This window comes from Grammomys surdaster, unplaced genomic scaffold, assembly GCF_004785775.1.
Source record: "Grammomys surdaster isolate TR1022 unplaced genomic scaffold, NIH_TR_1.0 125833, whole genome shotgun sequence".
NCBI lineage: Eukaryota > Metazoa > Chordata > Mammalia > Rodentia > Muridae > Grammomys > Grammomys surdaster.
The window spans coordinates 226,660-242,193 of record NW_021620661.1 but is presented as its reverse complement, the minus strand read 5'-3'; the positions used below and the strand labels follow the sequence as shown (position 1 = coordinate 242,193).

At 43.8% G+C, this 15,534-nt stretch overlaps 1 protein-coding gene across 5 annotated transcripts in view; it reads left to right on the top strand.

Moving 5' to 3' along the window:
- Window positions 1-4,288: 4,288 nt before the first annotated feature.
- Agfg1 (ArfGAP with FG repeats 1) overlaps window positions 4,289-15,534 on the top strand; it is a 53,899-nt gene continuing 42,653 nt past the window's right edge. For 4 of the 5 annotated variants that reach the window (XM_028789427.1, XM_028789424.1, XM_028789426.1 and 1 more), the window contains exon 1: window positions 4,517-4,688. In XM_028789427.1, coding sequence (XP_028645260.1) covers window positions 4,522-4,688 — 167 coding nt within the window. In that variant the 5' untranslated portion in view covers window positions 4,517-4,521. Of the gene's footprint in view, window positions 4,689-15,534 lie in introns of all 5 variants that reach the window. The other variant, XM_028789423.1, reaches the window with a different exon arrangement.

The following is a 15,534-nucleotide window of genomic DNA, read 5'->3' as shown; positions in this document are numbered from 1 at the left end:
AGTAGCTGGAGTTTGAGTCTTGACTGCATGATTCACTGCTCACAGGGCTTCAGACAAAAAAAAAAAGATGGCCTTTCAAAGCTTCAGTTTCCTCGTCTGTAAAATGGGATAATTATCTCTCTCATGTTCTTGAGAGGGTTAAAGGAATGAAAATAAACACAGCCTTCCTACATCCCAAGCTATTCTCTGAGGTTTTAAAAGGAGAAACTGATGCTGATCTGAAGCATGAGATCGACATCATGTGTTAGCTTACAAGAAAGCTAACGTTTGGTGGGCCAGTTTTTCTTAGACTAAACACCTTGGACTTCATATGAACTTCAGCTGGCTCCGCATCCATCTTTTGGGAATCATCACTCCTGCCCCTTCAACAGTGAACACACAGCAGATGCAACCACTCATTTGACTAGCCGTAGAAGCTGCTGACACCCACCCTTCCTATTATGGCATTTATGAGATGATAGACCACAGGAGAGACCAGAATGCAGACAAATGATAAGGGAGCCTGGCAAAAACAGAAGCCAAGGGCTGGAGGTTGGGGGGGGGGGGTGGGAACCTGGGGGAAGAGGTGTGGGAGGCGTTTACTGGGAACCAGTTACAGACTGTGTTGCTGTCCTCTCGACAGAGTAGGGCCAGCAGTTTTGCTCTGTTCTGATAGACCGGGATTCTGCATGCCTTCATCCCTTGGTTGGCCTGGGACCTTGTCAGAATTCGGCTCAATGGATTATAAGTCTAGGTTTTGTTAAAATCCACTCGAGCTTACTTAGTCTCCCATTGGCCAATGGTGAGATGATGTCAGCAGTGACACCACTGATTTATAGTGGCACTTTAAAAAACTCTGATCGCTACGGAAAGATGAAATGCGACCCATAGAGGGTCACCGATAGAGAAGCTTGGAAATCCAGAAGTAAAGGCAAGGAATCAAATATTTATCTTGTCTTTTTGAGATGTACATAGTAGATGTGGCTATGTTCTTCTGATTGATAATTGATTGACTGATCCAACATCTTACCATGTAGTCTAGGCTGGCCTGGAACGTGCCGTGTAGACTGGGCTGGTCTTGACCTCACAGAAACCTACCTGCTTCTTCTGCCTCCTGAGTGCTAATATTAAAGGGGTGAATCATCACATCAGGTTTTTTTTTTTTTTGTCTATTTAATTTAATTTAATTTAATTTAATTTAATTTAATTCTATTTATTTTTGGTTTTTTCGAGACAGGGTTTCTCTGTGTAGCCTCAGCTGTCCTGGAACTCACTCTGTAGACCAGGCTAGCCTCGAACACAGAAATCCTCCCGCCTCTGCCTCCCAAGTGCTGGGATTAAAGGCGTGCGCCACCACCGCCCGGCCTTTTTTTTTTTGTCTATTTTAATGGAAATATTTTAGCTAAAATAATGAAGAATTTGACATGACAGAACCAGAATATCAACATTTTGTAATTGTCAATGACTGTAGGCATTGACTGTCAGTGACTGCTACCATCATTACTGCTGTTACATGCCTCTCAATGGAAAAACATGCTCTTGCCCAAATTGAACCAGATCCAAATAAACTAGATCTAACTTCATATTTGTAGAAAATGGAGAGGATGTGGATATGTTAAATGACACAGTGAGAGACTATAGGAAAGAGAGAGAGAGTGTGAGCAGAAAGAGCTAGCAGGAGACATACCACCTGTTTACTGTCCTAGAGGCTGAGAGGCTCTGGGGTCCAAGAGAATGGAGCTGATAAATGAGGCACACAAGAGCGGACTTTATTCAGAGCATTAGACAATTTATACTCTGAGGGTTAAGAGGAGCCACATGAGTTAAGTGTACAATCACACAGCAAGCAGCTCGTGGTGGATAAGCTGGAGAGGTAAAAACATGTTTTTTCCACAGAGGCATGTGAACAAATAACAATAGCCTGTTGTAAACGAGTCGTCTAGAAGTAATCTCCGTTCTATCTGCTACACCTGGAAGGAGAACAAAAAATGCATCCCAAGGACAAGTTTGAAGAAACCGAGGTTGCAAAACTCATCTTGGCTTCTTGGAGTTTTCCTACAAGCACTCAGAAATCTCCTCATAGGACCCCATTCTTGGACCATGTTCTGTCAATACCTAACTACAATTGTACACTAACCGGTCAAGGGAAAGTATTAAATTAAAAGTTACTGATCTGAGCACTAACTTCAACAGTGGTAGAACATTTGATGATTGTCAAAGATTATTCCTAACTTTCTATGTGTGCTGATTGTACTGTAGTTACATGAGAGGAAGGGAGAGAGGGAGGAAAGGAAGGAGGGAGGGAGAAAGAGAGAGAGTGCAGAGAGAGGGAGAGAGAGAGAAAGGGGAAGGAAGGAGGAAAAGAAAAAGGAGAAGGGGAGTGGGAGGGGCAGAGGGAGAGCCTACTTTTCTAGGGTTAGGAATTAAACCAGGGCCAGCCTATACCTGGTAACCACGTTGCCACTGAGCTACAGTCTCAGTCCTGAAATTTTTTTCAGTAATAAATGAATTTATTTTAAGATAAATGATATTGACAGTTTACTTTAAATTGGGAAAGGGGACAGAGAGATGGGGTAAGGGTATCAGTAAAGCAAGAAGAGGCATGAGTTGATAGTTGTTGAAGGTGGTGAACTCGGGATACTAGGAATAGTTTCATTTTTCATGTAGGAAACAGCTCAGAAACTCACTAGCCATCCTATCTGCCCCCTTTTTTTTTATATAATAACATCATTTACTATTATAATAATGTTATGTTAACCTGATGGTTTCCCCAGGCTGACTCAGCATTTCCAGCTAAAAAAAACTGGAATTCTCTTGTGAAAACTCCTCCATTTGTGATGGGGGCTAGGACAGTATTCTGTAACCCAGCTCCCTGAGTCTCCCCATAGTCCTTTGAGAAATGAGGGTAGAGACGGTTTCTCATACCTTACAGCAGTGGTTCTCAACCTTCTTAACGCTGCTGGGACCCAACCAACCACAAAACTATTTCCATTGCTACTTCATAACTGTAATTTGCTACTGTTATGAATAGTAACGTAAATAAATATGTGTCTCTCGATGAGCCCTCTGAGTTGTTCGACCCCCTCCCCTTTGCCCTCCCAGGTTGAGAACCATTGCCCAAGGGGTTAGCAGTGATTTCCTGCAGCAATAAAAGGTGGTATTACAGTTCGACTAGGTTGGAACTTTGGGTTCAGCAGGTAAATACCGTAGTAAATTTATTCCAGTGCATTATTCTCCCAATTGGTGGCATGGAAATACCAATCATGTTTAGCTCACGGAGCCGCCATGACGATAGTCAGATACATGTCATGCATGCATTCCACCAACAAGGAGCTCCGAGCCTAGAAGTGTTCCCGAGTTCTGAGAAGTTTATGAATGGAGCCGTGAAGAAAATTCAAGGGGGGGGGGGCAGGCCGTGTGGAGCCTGAAGGGAGAGTTCAGAGCAGGGGGGAAACAGTACTTCAGTTAACAGTGGCTCCGAAGGGGCTATGAAATTAACGTAGTAATTTGAGGGAGAGCAGCTTCCAGAGAGGTGAGCTGCAATTGGAGAGATCCATGGGGCAGTCTGGCTGGTTGAACCTCAAGTGACCAAAGTGAAATAGATGCCAGGGGGTGATCTGGCTTGCCCAAGCAGGAGTCATTCCAGTTCCTCTCAACCTCAGTTGACATCTGACAATATGTGAGGATTTTTGGATGCCATACCTTTGGAAAGAGAGGGGCCGCGCGGTCACAGCATTTAGTAGACAGAGGCCAGGCATACCTCTCCCCCTCCCCCGCCCCGCCCCCCAAACTACGCCTTGCCTAGGACAAAATTAAACCCTTTCAAAATGTCAGGAGTGGTGAAGTTGGTGAATCTTGCTTGCTACACAGAGAACAGCAAGGGCAGGAATGAGAAAGAGGTAAGCCGTGCTGGAGAGAACAAATCTAAGACTGGAGTGGCTGAGTGAATGGGAATGACGTGGAAGAAGGCGACTAGGCTAGACTCTGCTAGAGAGGAATGTGGAGTTTCCCCTAAAGCAGCGGGAAGCTGCCGGGAACATTTCTGCTTGGAGGAAGATAGCCTGCTTGCACGAAGCGCTTAGCACGTACAGGCACCCAGAGGATAAGGTCTGTTATTTATTGTCACCATTGTGTCTTCCCTACCCCGCCCAACTCCGACCCCTGCCGCAGCGTGACTGCAGTGACTCCTCCCGGCCAGCAGAGGGCGCCGGCCTGCACTTGGCCGCCGGCCGCCCGAGGCGGGCCTCCTCTTGCCGCTCCCCCCGCCCCCCACCTCGTCTTTCCCCCTTAGGAGAAGTCGGGAAGGTGGCAGCGGCGGCGGTGGCGGTTGTCCCGCCCGGCCGGTTGGTGTGACCGGTCGGCGCGTGCTGCGCAGCTTCCGCGCCTCGTCTAGCCGGGCAGAGCCGAGCGTAGACCGAGACCGGAGCCCGCGCGGACAGAGGGCGGCGGCGGCGGCCAGGGCGGCCCGTGGGAGGGAGCGCGGGGCCCCGGCAGCGCCGCCGGCTCCCGGCCCTGCCGGCCTCCTCGGTCGGAGCCGCGGCCATGGCGGCCAGCGCGAAGCGGAAGCAAGAGGAGAAGCACCTGAAGATGCTGCGGGACATGACGGGGCTGCCGCACAACCGCAAGTGTTTCGACTGCGACCAGCGCGGCCCCACCTACGTGAACATGACGGTCGGCTCGTTCGTGTGCACCTCCTGCTCCGGCAGCCTGTGAGTGCGGACGGGGGTCGGGGTACCGGGCCGTGGCGGCGGGGCCCGTTGGGAATGCGGCCAGCCTAGGCCTCGGGGGCCCGGGATGCTCTTGCGCTTTGGCCGGGCGAGGGTCCAGCCTTGGGGTGGCCGGCGTGGGTGGGGCGTGGGTGGGGTCGGGGTCAGCGAGCGGCCGGCCTGGCGGAGCATCCCGGCTTCCCGCCGCGCAGCGGGCGTGGCCGGACCTCGGGGGGCGCAGGCCGGGAGCAGCCCCGGGAGGGCCGTGCGGGGTCTTTGTGCGACCCGCAGCTCCACGGTTGGGAGCCCGGCATTTGCTCAGTGCCACGGAACTGGTGGGAAGGGAGAGAGCAGGGACGCAGGAGCTGGGGATCTTCCTCCGGTCCACAGCACTCAGGTAACTGGGGCTTGTTGGGGGCTGGGGGGGGGGACGTTAAAAGGTTTTGATGACTGAGATGTGAATCCCAGGAGAAAAGTTCTCCCTAGAGGATTAATTATGTGAGGCGGGGAAGCAGCAAAAGCACGAGGGTGGTGGCTGCATGGCTTCAAGTGTCCTGAGTTGGGGAAAGTTTTACTGGAAATGGGTTATCAGGAGTTGCGCGGTTCAAAATAAGAATGGAGCTCGCTGAGATTTCTGGATCAATACCTAAGTGTCCTAACTGTATGGAGAAATGGGGACAGGGAAGACAATATTGAGAAAGGAGATGGAGGTGGCCCCCTGAAATTACTCAGATGGCATATGTCTAGGCCTCTCTGTTTAAACCGTGCTGTGATGGGAAGTTTTGTTCCTGTGGAATTTGATTTGGAAAGGTTGCAGGTGATTCTGGAACTGATTAGATGGTATTATACAATAGTTATCTTGAATTCAATACATTTTTAATGAGCTGGTAGTTAATATTCCTTGGGTCTTTAAAAAAATATTGCCGCAGTGTGGGTACAGGGGTGTGTGATTTGTATATCTGGGCTTACTTTTACAGGCTGAGCCTTTTCCTCGGCCTCCCCAATTTTTTTATATTATTAATAACAATGTATGTAACACGTGGGAAATTTTCTAAAAAGTTGGAAGATGTTGATGTGGCCAATAATTCACTATTGGCTCCCCCCCTCCCCATTTTAAATTTGGGCAAGGAGGCATCTTTGGTTCTTGGTGAGTATAACATTTTGGGTGGTTCTTATTCGGATTTTGGATGAAGCTTTAGGGTGTGGTGATAAATACATGCCTTATCTCTTAGCATTTACATTCTAATGGAGACAGTGGAAATGCATAAGTAAATAAGAAAAGAGTCAGGGTGCTGTGCTCAGATTTGGAGGAGTGCAGTAAGAAGGTCCTAGAAGAGACTTTCAGGTTTATAGTTAGGAAATACTCAGAATTTGCCACAGCTATATGTGTGGCTCATGGCTTTCATTTATAAATGAAACACAATTAGAACATTAAAGTCAACTTTATTATGTTAGGCAACTTTGGTTAAGCTAATAAGTAGTCCAATTTATTTAAAGTGTACTTTACTTTTTTTTTTAAGATTTATTTATTTATATGTATATGAGTACACTGTCTCTGTCTTCAGAGACACACCAGAAAAGGACATCAGATCCTGTTGCAGATGGTTGTGAGCCACAGTGTGGTTGCTGGGAATTGAACTCAGGACCTCTGGAAGAGCAGTCAGTGCTCTTAACCACTGAGCCATCTCTCCAGCCCCATGTACTTTACTTTTAATATGTGCTTAAGAAGAATGTCTTTAAAAAAAAAAAAAAAGCCGGGCGGTGGTGGCGCACGCCTTTAATCCCAGCACTTGGGAGGCAGAGGCAGGCGGATTTCTGAGTTCGAGGCCAGCCTGGTCTATAGAGTTCCAGGACAGCCAGGGCTATATGGAGAAACCCTGTCTCGAACCCCCCCCCCCAAAAAAAAAAAAAAAAAAGAAGTATATCTTGTTTTTGCAAGACATGAGGTCCTTTGATGCATTTGAGTCTTTGGGTTGGTATACATATATATTTACATATATATAATTTATTGCTTTAGAATTGACATGATTTAGAGCTCTTTATAAGTACATAAAGTACTTTCCTTGTAGCAAGTATGTAGTAAAATATTTTCAATGTTTTAGAAACATTAGACATACAGGATCTATTAGTGTGATTTTTGTTTTTCTACAAGGTCTCTATGTAGCCCTGGCTGTCCTGGAACTCCCTCTATAAACCAGGCTGGCCCTGAACTCACAGAGCTCTGTGCCTCTGCCTCCTGAGTGCTGGAATTAAAGGTGTGTATCACCATCCCTGCCTCAGAGATGTAGTTATTACCTTACACAAAACTCAACTCCAAATGGATCAAGGACCTGAACTTAAGGCCAGACACACACCATCACCCAGTTCTTTTCTGTGCACTTGTGTATACAAATCCACTATAACACTTGGGTGGCTTCAGAGAAGGAGTTGTAGGAGGCAACTCTCTCCTTTCACCTGTGGATCCTGGACATTGAACTAGGTCACTAGGTTTGGTGGAAAGTGCCTTTACTACACTGAGCTGCTTCTCTGGGCTGCCAGTATAATTTTTTATTTTAAAGGATTTTTTTTTCCTTGAATATGTTATCCTTGGAACATGTGAAGGTTCATATGGAGATGTCACAGAGGAGTTGATATCTGAGGAAAGATCTTCAAAGACAAGTCCCAGGTAGCAGCAGCTTTGTGTAGTAGAAGAGTAGGGTACTTAGCTGCGTTACCCTGTTTTTTCTTTTACCTCGAAAAGCCGTGCAATTAATACTGAAAATAGCCACTCAGCAGGTTTTTCTTGGATATGAAATAGTGAGAGTAAAAGCTTCTGACACAGACTTGTTTTTCATACTAGAGACAGGGACAGGGCCTCATACAATGTCTGATACACTGTCGGTGCACAGTGGGTGTTACTAACAAGAGGGAGAAGGGAATAAAAGACACTGATGTGAGAAGTGCCTCCATCAGAGTCTGTCATATCCTTTTGGGCTGTAACCTCAATCCTGACTCAAATGGTCTCAGAAGATGAACACAATTTATTGATAGGGTTTAAATGGTATTTTATTTCCTTGATATGAAAAGATGGTTGCCTACAGCTCCTGGAGTCACAAGCTGCACTGGAGTGTAGTTGGGTTAGCCAGACACTGTCTACCCTGAGCCAGAGTCCTCACAACATCTCCATCTTCACGTTAGAAGAAGGATCCCTAGGGTCCTAGTGCAGAAGGCTCAGAGTCCTGCAAAGAAAGCACAGATGCTGCAGTGTGGCCATGGAGTGTCTGCTGTTGCAAGCATTTGGAGAAACTGCAGCTCCTGAGGAATTGTATCTCTGGAAAGCCATAATGCTGGAAAACAACTTAGGATGAGTGAAATAATAATTAGGTATTTCTTTATGTAGATGACATGGTATAATCGAAAGAGTAAGTCATGTACATGTTGGCGTGTATTCATTCCCTTGGCTTAAGATTTAAATTTGTGATGACAGCATTGTGTGCTCATGGTTGTTAAGTGGGACTAGCACATGGCTGTATTAACTTATTGAATATACTGTAGTTGAGGATAGGGCAAGCAGTGTAGGTCCAAGGATGAAACAAGCCTTGTTGGCTGCCATTGCCTGACTTCTCTAGCAGTGTAGATAACTAGTGTCTATCATGAGTTCAGTGCTTTAGGATGATAGATATAATAACCTACTTTTTAGTCCCTCAATAAGAGCTTTGTTTAGATGAAGCCACCTTGTTTTACTTTTTTTCTTTTTGCTAGCACTACTAGAGTCAAAGCTAATCTCCTGTTTTTTTTTCCCTCTTCCCAGATTTCTGTCTTGTATACTCAGATGGTGCTAATTCAGAGTAAATGAACACGCTTCTGAAACTTTTAAAAGAGACTTGCAATTTCCATGCAGTTCAGTGTTTGTTAGGGAGACCAGGCATGTTGTGACTTACTGGTTTGTTTCTCTCTTTGTCTTTGTAGAATACATAAGTTATGAACAGATATTCAAATAACAAACTACAGACAATAAAAATTTGTCTTCGTGTGACTGAATTATAAACTCCCAGGCTTGAGGCTCTGGATTTAACCTCTAAGGACGAAGCCGGGGTTTGCTGTAATTACTTTTGTTGTTGGAGACACAGTTTCCTGTAACCCAGGCTGGCCTCAAACTCACTGTAATGTTAAGGGTGGCTTTGAACTCGAACCTGCTGGCACCGTTTCCCAAGTGCTGGGTTGACAGGTGTGCACTGCCTTGCCTGGCTTATGCAGCCCTGGGGACAACTCCATCTCCTGAGCTGCAGCCTACTTTTTGTTACTTTGATACAGGGTCTTATTGTGTAGCCCGCACTGGCTGTAAACAGAGGTAAACTGAGTCTTGCCTCAGTCTGCTGAGTTTGGAATTATTGGTGAGCCACAGTGCACTGCCTAAGGACTAGTTTGGGATGAAATTGTTTTGTGGAGATTGTGAAGAGTAGAATCAGAAACTAACAGGAGATTTTTATTTTAAACAAACAAACACATAAATTGTTTAGTGAAGGCTTAGGCAAAATAAAAAAGGAACATCTGAGAGACAGTTTGCTTCTCTACCTGAGTGTGCTAGTGCTCTCTTTATTTCCCTCTTTCCTTTTTTGCTTCTTTCGACAGTGGTCCACCATATGGCTAGGAGTGCTTTCAACTTACCATACTTCTTTTTAGCCTCTGGGATTACAAGGATTTGCCACCATGCCTGGTTCCAGACAACTGTACTTTAGTCAGTATAGAATTTAACTGGACGGAGGGAGCACTTGCCATCGAATGCCCATTAGGTATTAGACATTGTGTGGAGCTTTTCCAAAGGGAAGTCAGAACAAGGATTCGTGCAGTATACAGGTTAAGGGACAAGCATATCTGGACTGATCTTTTTTTTCAAGCTACACATGATACATTTGTGAGACACTTCTAAAGAGAGCTTTGGGACTAGGTATCTTTACCTCTTGGAGCAGCTTTCCATTGTGCATTTTTCCATCTCATATGGCTAAAGTAATGAAAGTCTAGGAAGTACAGTGAATTTCTCTAATGTGTGTATAAAAGATGAGTCATTTACAGCTTTTTGAGGACTTCGCCTGGAATACATACATTCCTTATGACTTCTGCTTTTGCGCACTGAATCTGTGGCTTCAGAGACACTTGACTTTACATGATGAAAAGAAAATGCATTACTTTATATTGGTGACAGGAAACTTATTTGAGTTGTTTAAAATACAGGGAATGATGAGTATTTCATTTCTTTTCTTTCTTTCTTTTTTTTTTTTTTTTTTTTTCTTCGAGACAGGGTTTCTCTGTGTAGCCCTGGCTGTCCTGGAACTCACTCTGTAGACCAGGCTGGCCTCAAACTCGGAAATCCACCTGCCTTTGCCTTCCAAGTGCTGGGATTAAAGGCGTGCACCACCATTGCCCGACTATGATGGGTATTTCAAAAGTTTGAAGGTGCTGGGTGGTGGTGGTGGTGGTAGTGGTGGTGGTGCATGCCTTTAATCCTAGCATTTGGGATTAAGAGGCAGGTGGATCTCTGAGTTGTAGACCAGCCTGGTCTATAGGTGGAGATCCAGGGCAGCAAGCATTACACAGAGAAACCTGTCTCAGAAAAACAGCAAACAAACAGAAAAGGAAGTTTGAGAGTAGTTTGTTTAAGACTTGTTAGTAAGGTCTCAATCCTTTTTGATTAATTTACCCTTCTGTTATGGTGGCTTATTTTCAGAGGTGCCCTAACAAACTGGAGCTTGCACCCAGGAATGTGATGGAGGTAGTAGAGATCCCAGGAATCGGAATGCTGTTACCTTGAAGAGGAGGAGGCTTGGTTGGGGAGGGTGGGAATAGTGTACAAATGGTGACTGTATGGGTACTTTAGGCCTATTGAAGTAAGAGAGTAATGGGTTTCTTCTGTTACTGTAAGAAATATGGCATCACTTGAATGAAAAGGAAAGTTTTCTTAGAATTATCATGTCAGCCGGGCAGTGGTGGCACACGCCTTTAATCCCAGCACTTGGGAGGCAGAGGCAGTTGGATTTCTGAGTTCGAGGCCAGCCTAGTCTACAGAGTGAGTTCCAGGACAGCCAGGACTACACAGAGAAACCCTGTCTTGAAAAACCAAAAAAAAAATTATCATGTCTAGAGCTTTTTGTCTTTTCTCTATTTTTTGTTAAAATTTACAGGCCTTTTGGTAGAATTAGAATTCAGATTAGTGGGGCTAATAATGTAGGAACATATGAAAACCTTATCCATTTTATTCCAAGCTTTTACTAAGTTGGTTCTTCCTTGGAACACTTGTTCAAAGTGTTTTCTTAAACGTAGCTAGTATACAGTCAAGAATCTTAGAATTCTTGAAGCTTATAAAGGTCTTTAAGTTTTATGGTAATATTTTTCCCACCAGTTAAAGAAAATAATCTGTAAGTATATGCTACTTAAATTTAAATTTGAAAAGTAGTTGAGTTCATCTTATCTGAATTTTACAGAATTTACTCTTATTTTAAAAACGCCATATACACTTTTTAAAAGTAAAGGCTGTGAACAATGGTCCTGCAAGATCAGCAAGAGCTCCTAACCACTGAGCCATCTCTCAAGCTCGACCCCAGTTTCTGTTGACCACAGAAAGACTTGAAGCTCTTGGCCTCCTTCCGTATTTATTGTTTTTATCTAATACAATATTCCTATTCTTTTGTCCCCCAGTTGTCCTCCCCACCCATCACTACAGGAAGAAGACAGGATGGGCCTGCTTGCACTCACCTCCCTCTTACACAGCGGATTCTTTCCTCGGGTTCTAATGGCCTAGTTCTCTTAATTTCTTTTGCTTTAGTGTATGGATAATTACTCGGCTAGCATGCGTGTGCGTGCGTGCGTGCGTGCGTGCGTGCGTGCGTGCGCGTGTTTCACTGACCATAGAGCTAGACTAGCAACCACAAGTCCTGGGTTATAGGCCTGTGTTAGCACAGCCAGCTTTGAAGTGGCTTCTAGGGAATCGGACTGGGGCTTGTGCAACAAGTGGTCCCGACTCTCTGAGGCTTCTTCCTCAGCCCACTTACTGTTTTCTGAGAAGTCATTTCTGGGTAATGTTGGTAATGTGCTTTGGCAGTGTTGCTTTCTAGACCCCTGTACAGCTACCTACTGTCTAGGGAAGCTTCTTCTAGTTTAATTTGTGAATTCCCTATAGCTCTGGACTCCCCTTCTGGCCCCTCCACTCTAGTATTTTGGTTAAAGATGACTGGGGAGTCACTTTGTAAGTGAGGTGGCTCTTTCTCTTCTGCTCTTGGGCTTTGGAGTCGCACGTGATGACATTCTTGTTACTGATTTTTTTTTTTTTTAAGATTTTTATTTTATATATATGAGTACACTGTAGCTGTCTTCAAACACACCAGAAGAGGGCGTCAGATCCCATTACAGATGATTGTGAGCCACCATGTGGTTGTTGGGATTTGAACTCAGGACCTCTTGAAGAGCAGTTGATGCTCTTAACCACTGAGCTATCTCTCTAGTCCCATTACTGATTCTCTGTGCCATGTTTTCTTCTCTTTTTGAGAGTATTTTTGATTTTAATCTCTGCTACTCTGAACTGTGTTTTGAAATATTGAATATTTTGTTGTAGATTTTTCATTCATTTGTGGTAGGCTCATTTTTTTTCCTTTTCTTTATTTTTAAATGTAAGAATAATGAGCTGGTAAGGTGGCTCAGTGAGTAGATGTACTTGCTATGTCAACTAACAGGTTCCTCATGGTAGAGGAGAGTTAAGCTAGTGTCTTCTATCAGCACACGATAAATAAATATAATAGAAACATTACTGCTGATCAGTGTTCATTCACCATTATTTACAGTAAACTACACCATTAAGTAGCATCCCAATATTATAAAGTTATTCTGAACTGTTAACCCAAAAACAGAAAAATTGAAGTCTACATGTGAAGAATGAGTTGGTAAAGGAAAGGCAAGCTGCTGCTCAGGTATTTATTGTAAAATGTTCAGCCATTTATGTCAGCAGTTCTAACTTCCTAACATCTCCAGCCAGGTGATTGCATTTTCATAAGCAGTGTTAGCTACTTCTTGAATTACAGCCTTTTTTCTTTTTCTTTTTTAGATTTATTTATTATTTTATGTATATGATTACACTGACATTCTCTTCAAGCACACCAGAAGACACATTAGATTCCCATTACAGATGGTTGTGAGCCACCATGTGGTTGCTGGGAATTGAACTCAGGACCTTTGGAAAAGCAATCAGTGCTCTTAACTGCTGAGCCATCTCTTCAGCCTGAATCATAGCCTTTTAATACACAAATTTCAACTTTCCATAAAGGAATGTCTCACATGTCCATTTAAGTCTCATTTAAACAACAGCCTATATATAGGAGGATTTGTTTAGCTTCCTTCTTTAGTGGCAAGTTGGTAATGATAACGTTTTGCAAATATTGCATATTTGTGATGATGGAACAATGAATTCTGGTGTGGGACTATCATGCAAGCTTTAAGAACCATCTATTTAATACCAAAGATATGGCCTTAGGAAAAAAAATTAACTCAACAAAACTGATTTTGATACATAGGAAATCAAGGTCACTTTTTGGCACTCAATCTCATTAATTAAAAAATTCAAGAATAGACTCACATGGGAACTCAAAGAAAATTTTATTAGGGTTTAAAGGAAAAACTCCCAGGGCAGGCAAGCTGTGGAAGAAGAGAGAAGAAAATCTTGCCGTTTATCTGGCATGGAGGTCAGACACTTGGCAGACAAGCAGTTACAAGGTGGGGAGGAGGACTTAAGAATGCTTACAGAAGAGAAAGAAGTGAAGGAGAAATCATGCTGTTTCTAAAGGATTCAAAAAAGTAGGAGGCTTAGGAAGCTGTGTGGCTATAGCATGCTAAAATGCTGCATGAATTCTAGGAAGGAAAAGTACAGTCCCTAATTAAAGGACTAATTATTCCGCCTGTCTCTTTAGCATGGCTTAGGGTGAGCCTGCCTTCCTAGGGAGGTCCCTTGGCCCAGGTGAGTGACCCAGTCCAACTGGAATGTTAGGCCTCCACTTAGGCAAGAGATTTTATTCTCTGGGCCAGAGGCATTTCCCTTAATTAGCCTTTATGACAATTTCTTAGGTTTTTCAGAATGATGGATTCTGATGGATGTGGGTTATGAGCCATTGTTTTTGATTTGGTAAAGTATTTTAAAGTTTTAATTGGATGGGGATGGAGTGGTGAGTTGCCAGCGCTGCTGGAGGCTAGAGACATCAGACCCTGCGAGCTGGAGTTAATAGGCAGTTGCAGCCACTTGACATGGCAGCTAGGAATCAAACTTGGTCCTCTACAAGAACAGTATGTTCTCCTAACAGTTAAGCCTTCGTTGCTGACCCATCTCTCTAGCCCCGTTTATTTTTTAGTAAAGTTTTTAGGCACAGTCTCATTATATAGCCTTGGTGTTTTGGAACTTGTTGTGTAGACCACACTGGTCTCTAGCTCATAGAGATCCACCTACTTTTTCCTCCTCTGTACTGTGGTTAAAAGTATGTGCCACTATTAGTCTGGTGAGTATTTTAAAATATTTACTTATACAAGTATTTTGTGTATCTGGACAGACAGCTACTACTAGAATGGTTTTTCATTATCAGTTATAAATAAGCTGTGTTTGAGTAATGACTGGGAGATTCCCCAGTATTTAGAAAATGAAGTTCTTCAATACAGGGGACATAATCATGGTATCAAATACTTTTTTGTTAAAGAAAGCAACTCTAGAAAGCTTTCATTTTATTTATTCTCAACTGGGCTTGATGCAAAACAAACAACAAAAACCAAAGGAAAAAAATTCAACAGCTGTCAGTACTTCTCAGAACCAACATACCACACTTAATATCTAGAGTGTAGTTATTATTTCAAAGTACAAATTAATTCAAAACTAAGACCCAGATCTCATAAGTGCACATGAGGGAGTGCACGTGAACACACGCGCACGCTTGTCAGAAAACAATGCCAGCAATTATTGAGCTACATCTTCTGTACAAGAGTGTCTAGTTAGTCTCTGGTCATAAAGAACAGTTAGTCTGAGGATGTTTATCTCTGCCTCTACGGCCAGCACCTGCCACCCCATCTGAATGCTTTCATTTCATCCATTCCTGTCTGTGGCCTGTTGTTTCTTCAGTGAGAGACTTTTGCTGAAACCTCTTGGTTTGTTAGTAGGAAGGACATGACTTAAACTTCTTGGTATAGTGGAGAAGAACGTTTATTGTAGATAAAAGGGAGAACATAGCCAGAGGTTAGAAACACCTGGGAGAATCCAGAGTGAGCATGACCCTGAACCTGTAAGGAGAGAGGTGAGGGGCAGAAGGGAGAGCCAGGAAACAAAGAGTCCAGGAGGGTAAAGTGTAGAAAAATTGGGTATCCAAAATGGCTGGATTATATGGTGAGGACAGCCCAGCCTAGCCCTTGGGCTGGAGACATTTAGAGTATAGGATAGAGTATGCCAGCTACGACCTGTAAGAAGAAGGGACTGAGGGATGCATGGAGAACCTGGCAGCCAGATCCACATTGATACATTAAGTAGGCATCTCAGTTATCCATTTGTTCAGGGTCAGCTATCAATCATCAGCTTCACTAGTGTATAAAGATCTTTTTATTATTTTTCCTTTCCAATTTTTTGAGAACTGATTTTTTTTTTTTTTTTTTTTTTTTTGGTTTTTGGTTTTTGGTTTTTGGAGACAGGGTTTCTCTGTATAGCCCTGGCTGTCCTGGAACTCACTTTGTAGACCAGGCTGGCCTCGAACTCAGAAATCCGCCTGCCTCTGCCTCCCAAGTGCTGGGATTAAAGGCGTGTGCCACCACTGCCTGGCCCAGTTATTGCTACCTTATTTTCCCTCCCTCCCTCCCTCCC